Consider the following 14,658-nt stretch of genomic DNA (forward strand, 5'->3'; position numbering starts at 1 on the left):
CACTCACTCACTCACTCACTCACTCACTCACTCACTCACTCACAAGTATATTATAACGCACACAGAGCATATTCTCTGGGAGTTCATCATCAGTCGGGTGAGAAAAATCAACAAGGCTTCTTGGTAGATTTCCTGCTCACTCAGATTGACTAATTGGTATGGGTCCTTTGTCAGAGCTCCACATTGAGCTCACTAGCGTTTTCCTCGGATGTGATTCTGATCTCAGGCATGAAAGTACACTAATGCAAATGCATATTTCGTTCATCTGCATGGCCCGTGAAACGTCTTCAGTCGCTTTGTCACTTTCTAATTAACACTCAAAGACCAATGAATCATAACGAGCTTCCCTCTACTGCTGCACACTCGGTTCAAATGAACTACTGCTCAGTGTGGGACTGTTCTGATGTTAGGCACATTAAAAATGTCTTAATAAACACAGTAAATTGCTCAATATATTTCTTTGTAGAATGTAAATCAAGTATATTTTTGGTACAATTAAATAATTTTGATTCATGTTGTAATTATGAGAATGACTATTAGCTAGCTGTATGCATATAGTGCACACACGTTTTCAGAGGATAATATTTATTTCAAATACTTGGAAGGAGAAGGAGAAATGATTTCAGCAGCTGTGTAACGGTATGTTTGACTATTTCCTCTCACAAAGCAGATTAAATGGGAGTAAAATAACCCATATTATTATCAGCTCGTGAATATCTTGCACAAGGATGACATTTAAAAACTAAACAGGGTAATCTGTGAACATATTTAATGTATCACCATGAGTAAAAACTCCATGGAGACAACAGATGAGTCACAGTTCTCTGAGCCCAGCGGTTTCCAAGAAAACCCACAGTAAAAGAAAAGTACAGATATATACAATTTCCTTGTAAATGTAATGGAAAATAAAGCTTTTGGGATTGAATTGAATAGCACAGTTTGTGCTTTATGTGAGATCTCCCTTGTAAAAGAGGTCTTCTGACCTCAATGGGACTTCCTGGATGAATAATGGTTTTCATCAAAATGCTTTACTGTGCCTCAGGGAGGCCCACTCACCTCAGGGTGAAGATCTGTACAGGTGACAGCGTGGAGAGAGCCAGGAAGGTGGAGACCGTCTCCCTCTGTCTGATTGGTCTAGAGGGCACCATCACCACAAAGTTACTGTCTAGCCTTAGCTCTGACATGGGCTGGAACAGACGCACGCTCCCTATACGCTGCATGGGTGTGGGCCCTGAGAAATACCCCATGGGCCCCTGGTGCTCTGTGCGCATGGAACTTCCCTTTCGTAAGTCCTCTGAGCTGCACTCCCCAGTCTCTGTGGACTGTACCATGTAGTAGAGCTCCACAGGGGTGCCCTGGGCCTGCTCCGGAGCTCTCTGCCTGCCGTGCCTCACGGTAGAGGGGTTAAACCAGCTAGCCAGGGGCTCCAGCTCAGCCACACACATCCCCAGCTCCCCCTTCAGACGACACATGCCCCGCACCTCTTGGGTCTCGTGGAAGGCAAACATCCGGACACAGGGAAGCCTGTGGATGGTGGTGTAGTCATCCCAGTCCCTGCCCACCACATAGAATAACACCTGCACTTTGGGCCAACTGGGGTGGATCCTCTCACTGATGATGAAGGTCTGGACCTTCCAATTGTAGGTGAAAAGGGACGGAGAAGAAGAGGAGATGGACGATGACGGGGAGGTGAAAGAGGGTCCATTGAAGGGTCCGGGGCTCTGTAGGAGCTCCAGGGGGATGGTTTGCTGGACAGACATGGGTCCGTAGCTGGCGTTGATGGAGGGCATCCGGCGGGCCTGCTGGATGAAGAAGGGCTCGGTCCTGGCCTGCAGGCTGGAGTTCCTCATCAGGTCCTGGTTGGCCTCCTTCAGAAAGAAGGCAGCCTCGGCGTTGAGGACCTGGTAGCTGACAGGCAAGTAGGTGGGCATGGGGCCATACCTCTGTAGACCCTCAAGAATCCCCCTGCTGTCTACCACTGGAACACAGAGGAGGGGAGAAGTTAGCTACATACCTGTTAACCTCTATAACAAAGGGCAGAGCAGAGACAGGATGAGAAATTTAGTAAGAAATGGAAGAAAACACTGGACATTGTGAACATATAGTTTCTTTATCTCTATGCTCTCCTGGGCATACACAGTTATATTACAATGTCCTAATAAGAAGATATTTGCTACAAAGTGTGCATATGACATTCCCTTCACGCATTATTTCTCTCACTATATGAAGTAGCATGTGAAATTACATCCTGCAGTTAAACAGAGAGACTTGAAGACATGGATTAGGAATCGAATCTAGTCTACAGTAATAGACTGTTTCTACTAAATAGTCACAGTTCCTTGTTAGACCCTACTCACTCACTCAGTCAACTCAGTCACTCCTTTCCTCTTATTCCTCCTCTATCTTAACAATTTGGTTCACAACCTCCACACGCTCCTCTAGTCTGGAGTCTGAACCCCTGTATATAGCCTCGTTACTGTATTGTTGCTCTTTTTTTATTTATTTTTCTCTTTTTTTTATTTTTTTTATTTGTATTTATTTATTGTTTACTTCAGTTTATTTAGTAAATACTTTCTACATGTATTTATTTATTGAAACTGCATTGTTGGTTAAGGTCTTATAAGTAAGCATTAGTTAAGAATTATATTTCGACTTGATTTGACCCTGTTATCGACCCCAACACCCAGCAGGGCCTCAACCCCCTCCCCCTCCCTCCTCCCCCACCCCCTTCAAACTCATCTACACCTACCCCTTCTGTCTCTCCCTCCTTACTCCTTCCCCCTGCCAGTCCTCTCTTCCCCCTCTCTCTCCCTCTGCCAGCAAGCTCTAAAATATTTGGTCTGATGGAGGATCCCGGGAGAGGCCATTGATTTCCCGTCGTGGCCAGGCCATGCGGCAGGGAGACACGGCAGTGATTTGTGACAGCCCATGGCAGCCTGACAAAGACCAGCCTGGAGGACCAGGCACAACAAGCTGTGGTCGGAATACCGAAGGCCATAAAGCGCAGTGTTTGTCTGTGTGTCTGTCTGTCTGAGAGTTGAATAGAGACTCTTCGGAGATTTTAATGATGGTTGATACTCAAGTCGTACCTGAAAGTAGGCTAGGACTACTGTGTGATGTTACACAAAGGCTGAGTATAGAGGCAGAGCAGGCAGATGTTTAACTGTGCTGGGGTGTACCTCACAGAGAGAAAGATAGACACCTCTCTGTCTCTCTCAGTGAGAGTTTGCACACTGTCTTAGTTTTCACATAGAGTAGTCCCATGATAGAAACACAGAAACGACTTCATTACAATCAAAGTGCTGTAATCACGTCCAAAATGTGGATTTAGATATAGAATGCTTTTCTTCATCTTCCAACGCTCAAAATGCAGTAAGTAAAGGCTACCGATTCCCCTTGGGTCGGCAAATGTAAGATTTCATGTCTGATGTTCTTGTAAATCACATTAACTTCCAGATTTTGAAATACAGTTTCTAGCAATGAAAACATGATTTATGCAGATACTTGACTTGTTTGCCAAATCCTGCCTACTGTACACAGCCCTGAGATCAGTGAACACAACCTAACCCCAGAGGACATGGAATAAAGAGCCTTGTAAACATATTAAACAGGAAGCTCTGCTCCACCACCACTGGACATATGGGACATGTTATTCTTGCATAATTTGGGTGCCAAAAACCTACTAAACACAGTGATAGTTTTTTATAATTATTTTGAGGCCAAATTTGTATTTATTTTGTCATTTGTTCGTTGGCTGGGGTTACAGGTACAATATATAAATTCATTTAATTTCATATTCCCTTCATATTGTATTTTCCATTCATTATTTTAATTGAGTTATTTTCCATATTAGTTATTTTCCTACTGTACCTGCAGGCTGCCACTCAAAAAAAGGTACATAAATACAAAGTATTGATCATTTTGATCATATTACAGAGTTAAAAAATAATAATACATTTAGTATTTAAAGGGAAAAAAACAAAAAGAAGTGAGCCTCCACCCCCAACTACCCATTCCCCCAACCCTGTTTTCCATTGCTTCCCACCTCCCTAAACACTAGGATTGCTTGTCAGTCATGCCATTTTGATTCCCAGCTACATTGTTTTTTAACATTGCGCCAAATTGAAATGGTGTGAGCAATAAATGGACAAAAGCATAGTTTACATTGTTTAAAGGAAATACAGTGGATTCTGAAAGTATTCAGACCTCTTCCATTTTTACACATTTTGTTACCTTACAACCTTGTTCTATAATGGATTTTTTTTTTAAATAATCCTCTTCAGTCTACACACAATACCCCATATGTCACACCCTGGTCTTAGTATTCTGTGTTCTCTTTATTATTTTGGTTAGGCCAGGGTGTGACATGGGTGATTCATGTGGTTTGTTTTGTCTAGGTTTTTTTGTAGTTTATAGGATTGTGTTTAGTTAAGTATTTGTCACGCCCTGGTCTTAGTATTTTGTGTTTTCTATAATTATTTGGTCAGGCCAGGGTGTGACATGGGTTTATTTTGTGTTGTGTTTTTGTATGGGGTTTTTTTCGTAGGTTTTGGGATTGTGGCTTAGTGGGGTTTTCTAGCAGAGTCTATGGCTGCCTGAGGCGGTTCTCAATCAGAGTCAGGTGATTCTCGTTGTCTCTGATTGGGAACCATATTTAGATAGCCTGGGTTTCACTGTCTGTTTGTGGGTGATTGTTCCTGTCTCTGTGTTAGTTGTCACCAGACAGGCAGTATAGGTTTTCGCATTCCGTTTGTTGTTTTTGTATTGTTCGTTTTCATCGTTATTAAAGATGTCTCGATTTAACCACGCTGCATTTTGGTCCGACTCTCCTTCAACGGAAGAAAGCCGTAACAGTATTCTAGGTAAGTCTATGGTTGCCTGGAGTGGTTCTCAATCAGAGGCAGGTGGTTATCGTTGTCTCTGATTGGGAACCATATTTAGGCAGCCATATTCTTTGGGTATTTCGCGGGTGATTGTTTCTGTCTCTGTGTTTTGCACCAGTTAGGATGGTTTCGGTTTTTCACGTTTTCTTATTTTGTATTATACATTGTTCAAGTTATCATCTTTATTAAAGATGTTTATAAATAACCACGCTGCGTTTTGGTCCGCCTCTCCTTCTCAGGAAGAAAACTGTAACACCATAATGACAAAGTGAAACAGTTTTTTATTTTTTTATTTTCACAAATCTATGAACAATTTTAAACAGAAATAACTTATTTAAACATGTATTCAGACCCTTTGCTATGAGACTTGAAATTGAGCTCAGGTGCATCCTGTTTCTATTGATCATTGAGATGTTTCTACAACTTGATTGGAGTCCACCTGTGTTAAATTCAATTGATTGGACATGATTAGGAAAGGCACACACCTGTCTATATAAGGTTGCACAGTTAACAGTGGAAGTCAGAGCAAAAACCAAGCCATGAGGTCAAAAGAATTGTCCATAGAGCGCAGATCTGGGGAAGGGTACCAAAAAAATGTCTGCAGCATTGAATGTCCCCAAGAACACAGTGGCCTCCATCATTCATAAGTGAAAGAAGTTTGAAACCACCAAGACTCTTCCTAGAGATGGACACCCTGCTAAACTAAAGACTCAAGGTTGTAATCGCTGCCAAAGGTGCTTCAACAAAGTACTGAGTAAAGGCTCTAAATACTTATGTAAATGTCATATTTACATTTTTCACATTTCTAAAAACCTGTTTTTGCATTGTCATTATGGGATACTGTCTGTAGATTGATGAGGGGAAAAAACAATTTAATACATTTTAGAATAAGGCTGTAACTTGATAAAATGTGGAAAAAGTCAAGGGGTCTGAATAATTTCCAAATGCACTGTATCAGTGAAGACCACATCTTCCAGGGCAATAGGAGACACCATGGTTGATTCTCAATACGCATACTACCGTGCTCCGATAGTTTTAGACGAAAGTGGGTTCTACGCTTAAGAGGGAAAAAATACTTTGAAGCACTTTTTTGCGGGTATCTGTACTTTACTTTACTCTTTATATTTTTGACAACTAATGATGTGGAGCACAGAAGGGTCGGAGCATGAGTCCAAATCAAGTATTCAAAACAGAGCACGGAGGGCACTTCTCGGATGCGTACCTGTAAACATTTCAAAGCATGTATCGATGCAAGCTTCAATGAAAAGTATGGACAGAAATATGATGCAACCACATAAAACAACGCAATATTTATTGAAATCAATGCGGACATTATTTGTTCTGACGCGAGAGAAAATAAACTATAATAAAATGAAATGTTGCCCATTCACATCTCATATGTTGCCTGACTACAAAATTGTATCTTGGAAACATTTTAAAAATATTTCTATGATAATTTTGGCATGTTTACCTGCCTACAATACCCACTGTAGTTTCCGTAGATTGCAAGCCCATAGTAAGTCAACTGGCTACATACTACTTCTAGCTAGCTAGCCACAAAGACTTGGTAGCTAGCTACCCATGAAGAATTTACATCTACTTTGCATAACATTACGTTTAAGTCATTTTTACCTGTTAAATTATCTGGTTAGCTAGATAATTGCAATTCACAAATAGCTATCTGATAGTTATAAAGTAAAATGTTTGCTTTGTACATATCTTGTTTTGTCTCTATTGCCATTGTCCTGGCTGGAAGAATGTTTAGTAAATGGGTAAGTCCATAGTAAGTCAATAGGGCTAACTGGCTAGCTAGCCTCTAAGAATTAGAAGCTTGCTACCCATGAGGAAATTACATCTACCTGACATGACATTAGTTTAAGATAATTTGGCTGTTTAACAAAAGTATCTATATCCACAGTAAAACGAGTCCATCATGAGGTAGGAAAATTATGTGGGTATGTTGAAGCAACATCAAGACATCAGTCAGGAAGTTAAAGCTTTGTCGCAAATGGGTCTTCCAAATTGGCAATGACCCCAAGCATACTTCCAAAGTTGGTGCAAAATGGCTTAAGGACAACAAAGTCAAGGTATTGGAGTGGCCATCACAAAGCCTTGATCGCAATCCTATTTGTGGGCAGAACTGAAAATGTGTGTGAGCAAGGAAGCCTACAAACCTGACTCAGTTACACCAGCTCTGTCAGGAGGAATGGGCCAAAATGTGGAAGGCTACCCTGAACGTTTGACCCAAGTTGAGCAATTTAAAGGCAATGCTACCAAATACTAATTGAGTGTATGTAAACTTCTGACCCACTGGGAATGTGAGGAAAGAAATTAAAGATTGAAATAAATCATGGTCTATTATTATTCTGACATTTCACATTCTTAAAATAAAGTGGTGATCCTAACTGACCTAAGACAGGGAATTTTTACCCGGATTAAATGTCAGGAATTGTGAAAAACTGAGTTTAAATTAATTTGGCTAAGGTGCTACTTCAACTGTAGCTAGCTGACAATTATGAAGTAAAACGTCTGCCTTGTGTATGTATATCTTATTTAGTCTCTTTTGCCTTCGTCCTGGCTGTAAGAAGGTTCCGTGAATCGGGAGGTGGAGCGTGTGTAACGTAACATAGTAGGGGGAGTGTGAGTGCTCCTCAAATGTAATGTTTTATGCGTTCTCCACACTCTAGTCCTCACAAGAACGGACTCAAAAGAACGTCCTCGGAGAATGCACTCAGAGCACGAGAGTGTGGAGTACAGTAGTATGCATATTGAGAAACGCCCCATATCTCTCTATACTCAGCCAAGGGGGAAAAATAATAATTTCTAAACCAATTTAGGATGGGATGAAATGCTAGTGCCTACAAATACACTTAGAAGTTTGATACGGATCTTTCCCGCTTTGTAAGTTTGCTCATTTTATCCAGGATCGCTTACCTTGCCACATACATTTTTCAACTGCACTATGAGACACAGTGATTCTTGGTTAGGCCATGGGATTCCCACTGGCTGTTGGTATACAGTAGGCTTTAACTTCTTATTGCTGGGGGCAGTATTGAGTAGGGTGGATGAATAAGGTGCCCAGAGTAAACTGCCTGCTACTCAGGCCCAGAAGCTAAGATATGCATATTATTAGTAGATTTGGATAGAAAACACTCTGACGTTTCTAAACTGTTTGAATGATGTCTGTGAGTATAACAGAACTCATATGGCAGGCAAAAACCTGATTAAAAAATCCAACCAGGAAGTGGGAAATCTGAGATTTGTAGGTTTTCAAGTCTGAGCCTATCCAATATAGGAAGTGCAATCGGACCAAATTTACATTAAGGCTTCCACTAGATGTCAACAGTCTTTAGAACCTTGATTCAGGCTTCTACTGTGAAGGGGGAGCAAATAAGAGCTGTTTGACTAAGGGGTCTGGCAGAATGCCTTGAGTAAAGTCACGCGTATGGCTGTGAGAGCGAGCTGAGTTCCCTTTCATTTCTAAAGACAAAGGAATTGTCCAGTTGGAATATTATTGAAGATTTATGATAAAAACATCCTAAAGATTGATTCTATACATCATTTGACATGTTTCTACGAACTGTAATGGAAATGTTTGACTTTGTCTGGACTAAGAGCCTGCGCCATGTGAATTTGGATTTGTGAACTAAACGCACAAACAAAAAGGAGGTATTTGGACAAATGATGGACTTTATCGAACAAAACAAACATTTATTGTGGAACTGGGATTCCTAGGAGTTCATTCCGATGAAGATCAAAGGAAAATGAATATTTATGGTGCTATTTCTGACTTCTGTTGACTCCACAACATGGCGGGTATCTGTATGGCTTGTTTTGGTGTCTGAGCGCTGTACTCAGATTTTCGGCGGGTATGCTTTCACTGTAAAGCATTTTTTAAATCTGACACAGCGGTTGCGAGAAGTATATCTTTAATTCCATGTATAACACTTGTATTTTCATCAACATTTATGAGTATTTCTGTAATTTGATGTGGCTCTCTGCACTTTCACCGGATGTTTGTTTGAGACAATGCATTTCTGAACAACGCGCCAATGTAAACTGAGATTTTTGGATATAAATATGAACTTTATCGAACAAAACATACATGTATTGTGTAACATGAAGTTCTATGAGTGCCATCTGATGAAGATCATCAAAGGTTAGTGATTCATTTTATCTCTACTTCTGCTTTTTGTGACTCTTCTCTTTGGCTGGAAAAATGGCTGTTTTTTCTGTGACTAAGCGCTGACCTAACATAATCGCATGGTATGCTTTTGTCGTAAAGCCTTTTTGAAATCTTTATCATTAAATTGGTGTATAATACTTGTATGTTTGAGGAATTTTAATTATGAGATTTCTGTTTGAATTTGGCGCCCTGCACTTTCACTGGCTGTTGTCAAATCGATCCCGTTAACGGGATTTCAGACGTAAGAACAACACTCCTTTACAAAACATATTATACACGATTATCATGGTTGTTCGATCATCACACCATCACACCATTACGGGTAGTACCACAAAAAAGTAGAAACACAGTTCAATGTCTTCCTCCACGGCAAAATGCAGCCACAACTCAACGAAATGTGAGTGGATTAGGTTAAATTTGAGTGAGTTACATTGGCTTATTCAGTCTTTGTCCAGTATGCCCTAATACAGGGATATTCAACTTTTACCCTACGAGGTCCATTGCCTGCTGGTTTTCTGTTCTACCTTATAATTAATTGGACACCCCTGGTGTCCCAGGTCTAAATCAGTCCTTGATTAGAGGGTAACAATGAAAAATGCAGTGGAACTGGCTTCTAGGTTCAGAGTTGACTTTGAAGGCCCTATTATGATTCATTGTCATTTGTTTGAGCCTTTTGACTGGCTGGGAGGCCTCCTACACTCTACTCTAGGTTACGTAATACAGGAGTTAAGAAACATAAAGAATAGTCATCCTTGCTCCCTGTGTGACTAATCTAACTGTGTCTTTGCTGCTGTCCACAGTCAAAGAGATATTCCACATCAGGATGGAAAGAGTAAGATGAAAGAGTGGGGAGAAAGGTGGAGAATGAATGAGAGGGAGAAAGACCTTAATTCCCTGCGAACTGGAAAGAGCAAAATACTTTGAAAGAACATTCTCAGCTCCCTCAGCAGCAGTTAATGAAAGTGCATGGACCTGTTTATATAGTAACCAAATTCAATTCCCGAGGAATAGTCACCAAACCGATGGCCAACAACCACCTGAGCCACTACCTGTTCACCCTGCTATCATCCAGAAGGTGAGGTCAGTACAGGTGCATCAAAGCTGGGACCGAGAGACTGAAAAACAGCTTCTATGTCACGCCCTGGCCATAGAGAGGCTTTAATTCTCTATCTTTGTTAGGCTAGGGTGTGACTAGGGTGGGCATTCTAGTTTCTTTATTTCTACGTTGGGGTGGTTCCCAATCAGAGCCAGCTGTCTATTGTTGTCTCTGATTGGGGATCATATATAAGTTGTTCCTTCTTCGTTTGGGTTTTGTGAGTAGTTGTTTTCTGTTGTTATCTGCACCTGACAGAACTGTTTTGTTTTTGGTCAACTTTGTTATTTTGTTGCGGTGTTCAGTTTTATTAACGAATCATGAACGCCTACCACGCTGCACCTTGGTCTCCTTCTTTATCAGACGACAGACATTACATTCTATCTCAAGGCCATCAGACTGTTAAACAGCAATTACTAGCACATACAGCCTTGGAATCATTGGCCACTTTAATAAATGGATCACTAGTCACTTTAATAATGGCACTTTAATAATGTTTACATATCTGCATTACTCATCTCATATGTATATACTGTATTCTATACTATTATTGCATCTTAGCATATGTCGTTCTGTCATTGGTCATCCATATATTTGTATATTCTTATTCCATTCCTTAGATTTGTGTTTTAGGTATTTGTTGTGGAATTGTTCAATTACTTGTTAGATATTGCTGCACTGTTGGAACTAGAAGCACAAGCATTTTGCTACACTCACAATAACGTCTACTAACCATGTGTAGGTGACCAATGAAATTTGATTTGATTTGAACATTAAGCCACCAAACAAATGGCTATTCTGCTCTACAAACAGAGACAGGTGGGTCTCAAATGTACATTTACCCAGAATGCTTGCTGACATTTGTCCCTCCATCTTCACATTGCAGTCTGAAGTCCAATTGATAACTCCTCGTAGTCCAAAATGACATTTTGCAAAGCATTAAACAAAAATGCTCCGTATGTATCAAAAAAATCAAAAGAGATGTGCTTTGATGTGTGCTTTTTTAAGACCAGGCTCTTCCACTTGCCTATGAAAAGCTTCGTTCTCTGTTGAGAAACTGCTTGGGGACCTTGATGTCACCATCAATACTGTCAGTCTGTATAAGTGGAAACTTTTCCCTTTTTAACCAACATTTTTGACTCTTCAAAGGTTCAGTATAAAATTCAGCAGCTTTTAGCAGAAGCACTGTCATTGGCAAACTGGAGAAGTTTAAAAACCTTATCAAAGACCGTTACTGATAATGCCTCCTCACACAAAAAAAAAGAACAAGATGGTAGTTGAGGGTTTCTAAACCAATTGAGTACCATAAGTTACTCAGCTTTGTGTAGGCTGAAGAGAACGCTTGTTGTTGCCAGACCACAGTGTTTCAGCAAACAACAGCAAGAGCTGATCGCAAACTTGGACTGCTTACAGAGTAACTTATTACATGTGTGACTCTTGCAACAGTGCGAAACACTACCAATGGTCATGTAGTCAGGACTAACAACCATAGTCAGTAAATGCTGACACAGACAGACACATAGCATCAGTGGAGGTGGCAAAGTTGTTGATGAACTTAAGAGAAGCGACTGGGGAGAGTAGAGCCTGGAGCTGAGTCTCCGGCCCTCAGGGGTAGTCAGCCAGTCAGAATCCAGTTTGGGCTACAGTAATTGGAGTGCCTTTAGGCTAGCTCACACTCAACTACCCAGCGTGTCCAGCAATATCATCTCAGTATTAGTGAGGAATGTGTGTAGGCTGGTATAATAGCCGTGACCAGAGAGAACAGATGACCATACTAATCGCTCTAAGTGCCCAGCGTGTGTACCTTGACATAGTATGTCACACGAGAGCCAAGGTAAAGCCGGGTTGGAGCAGAGGGGCATTTAGAAGTCTGGGGGTTAATCAGATCACTTATAGAGCCGGGCTGCACTTCATCTTTCATCGCCGGGCAACACTGCAATACTGCAATCAATACTTTAAATTATATTTCCCATTTGTGAAAAATTGAGCAAAATAAGGCATTGTGACTGGGCTGAGATGGATGAGGTGAGTCTTAATATATTTTATGGACAACAATAAGTCTTCCCTTCAGTTGTTCTCTGGATGACAGGCTCAAGTTGTTTTCCTTCTGACAAGATCAGAGAAGGGTGGTCTATGGCTTTACCTGCTGGTGCTCTCAGTATACACACTGGGCCTTTACTTTGGTAAGCACATCATGCTCTCTCTCTCTCCAACCAAACATCAACCCAGATAGGACCAGGGCCAGACAGTGTCTGTCTAAGCATTTGCACTCCGGTCCAGATGAGTATGTGAGGCATGAGGGAAGGATGTGTGTGAGGAGTGAGGAATCATAAACCTCCAGTCAGAGGAAAAGCAAGCCACAGACAGTCATCTCTCTCAGATGAACGAGCCTCCATCACATCGTAGCACAACGCACTCCTTACTGCCATACTGATGGTCATTATCTAGGAAAAAAGGATGAGGCATATACAGAAGACACTTATCAAGGACATTGTTAAAAGTATTTATATGCAACAATTCTAGTTTTAGTCATATGTTATTTTATTGTGTTACTTTATATTACATTTTTTACTTTATTTTATTTAGTAAATATTTTAATATTAACTCTATTTCTGCAACTGCATTGTTGGTTAACTTCTTGGATATAGGGGGCGCTCTTTTAATTTATGGATAAAAAAACGTGCCCGTTTTTAAGCGCAATATTTTGTCACGAAAAGATGCTCGACTATGCATATAATTGGCAGCTTTGGAAAGAAAACACTCTAAGGTTTCCAAAACTGCAAAGATATTATCTGTGAGTGCCACAGAACTCATGCTACAGGCGAAACCAAGATGAAACTTCAACCAGAAAATGGACAGAATTTTTGAAGCTCTGTTTTCCATTGTCTCCTTATATGGCTGTGAATGCGCCGGGAATGAGCCTGCCCTTTCTATCGTTTCTCCAAGGTGTCTGCAGCATTGTGACGTATTTGTAGGCATATCATTGGAAGATTGGCCATAAGAGACTACATTTACCAGGGGTCCGCCCGGTGTCCTTTGTCTAAATTGGTGCGTAAATCTACAAGCTGCACACAGTCATCCAGTGATTGAGAGGAGAGAGGAGGCTTTCAACAAATGATATATCATGAAGAGATATGTGAAAAACACCTTGAGGATTGATTCTAAACAACGTTTACCATGTTTCAGTCGATATTATGGAGTTAATTTGGAAAAAAGTTCGGCGTTTTGAAGACTGAATTTTCAGGTTTTTTTGGTAGCCAAACGTGACGCACCAAACGGAGCAATTTCTCCTAAACAAATCATCTTTCAGGAAAAACTGAGCATTTGCTATCTAACTGAGAGTCTCCTCATTGAAAACATCTGAAGTTCTTCAAAGGTAATGATTTTATTTGAATGATTTTCTGTTTTTTGTGAAAATGTTGCCTGCTGATGCTAACGCTAAATGCTACGCTAGCTGCGCTAGCTGTTACACAAATGCTTGTTTTGCTATGGTTGAGAAGCATATTTTGAAAATCTAAGATGACAGTGTTGTTAACAAAAGGCTAAGCTTGAGAGCTAGCATATTAATTTCATTTCACTTGCGATTTTCATGAATAGTTAAAGTTGCGTTATGGTAATGAGCTTGAGGCTGTATTCACGATCCCGGATCCGGGATGGCTCGACGCAAGAAGTTAAGGGCTTGTAAGTAAACATTACACGGTGTCATGACGTTGTCCTAGAGGTAGATTTATGACAGTCATAAATACCTCTACCCCCCCCCCTTTTTCCTCTCTCTACCCTACTGATGTTACATTTGCAAAACCCTTGGTTAACATAGAGATTCTGGGAACATCAGAAGGTGGGGGGAAATTAACTATATTCTGGTAATCCAACCAATTGTACATATGCGGTGGTACTTAATGAATATGAGGTCAGTTCGGTTGTCATCTGAGACATTCTCATCAATGATAAGATGACATAAACTCTACAGTGGAAAGTCTACACATCACAGTTATCGGATTCACATGGAATTGTTGTTCAATTTAAATGTTTGAATATGAAATGATTCGTGATGGGTTGAAATGTGATTTTAGCTTCTAAAATGTGAGATTTGGGTTTTCATAAAAAAAGCTCTGCTCAATCAGTGGCCCGCCCCTGTGAAGGGACATGGGCTATAAAACTTTTCAAACACGCCCTCCTCTCCCTTCCTACATAAAGCCTTGACGACAATATAACCTCCTGTTCCGAGGATGTGAGGTCGACGGTCCGATGTCAGAATGGTTCAGATAATAACTACAGAGCAAAGCCAACATCAGCGTGAGCTTTGGTTGCGAATGGTATGAACTTTGAACTCTTATTCACTACAGAAGTGATACCTCCTAGCCGTTGAGTTAGCAACAGCAGATTCAAACGAGGGTTAGGAAGGAACAGACAGAGTATCCCGTCTTATCACACAACGACGTTACTACAACGTATCCAATTGACCACCACAGACATTCTTCAAAGGACAAAGGACT

General features: G+C 40.7%; 1 protein-coding gene across 1 annotated transcript in view; it reads right to left on the reverse strand.

Annotated features, from left to right (window-relative positions):
• Positions 1-1,052: 1,052 nt before the first annotated feature.
• The window catches only part of LOC112230507 (transmembrane protein 132C-like), a 52,092-nt gene continuing 38,486 nt past the window's right edge, over positions 1,053-14,658 (reverse strand). Inside the window, exon 2 of the mRNA XM_024396793.2 lies at positions 1,053-1,978. Within this exon, the coding sequence (XP_024252561.1) occupies positions 1,053-1,978 (926 nt within the window). The remainder of the gene's footprint in view (positions 1,979-14,658) is intronic.

Source organism: Oncorhynchus tshawytscha, linkage group LG33 (assembly GCF_018296145.1).
Source record: "Oncorhynchus tshawytscha isolate Ot180627B linkage group LG33, Otsh_v2.0, whole genome shotgun sequence".
NCBI classification, from domain to species: domain Eukaryota; kingdom Metazoa; phylum Chordata; class Actinopteri; order Salmoniformes; family Salmonidae; genus Oncorhynchus; species Oncorhynchus tshawytscha.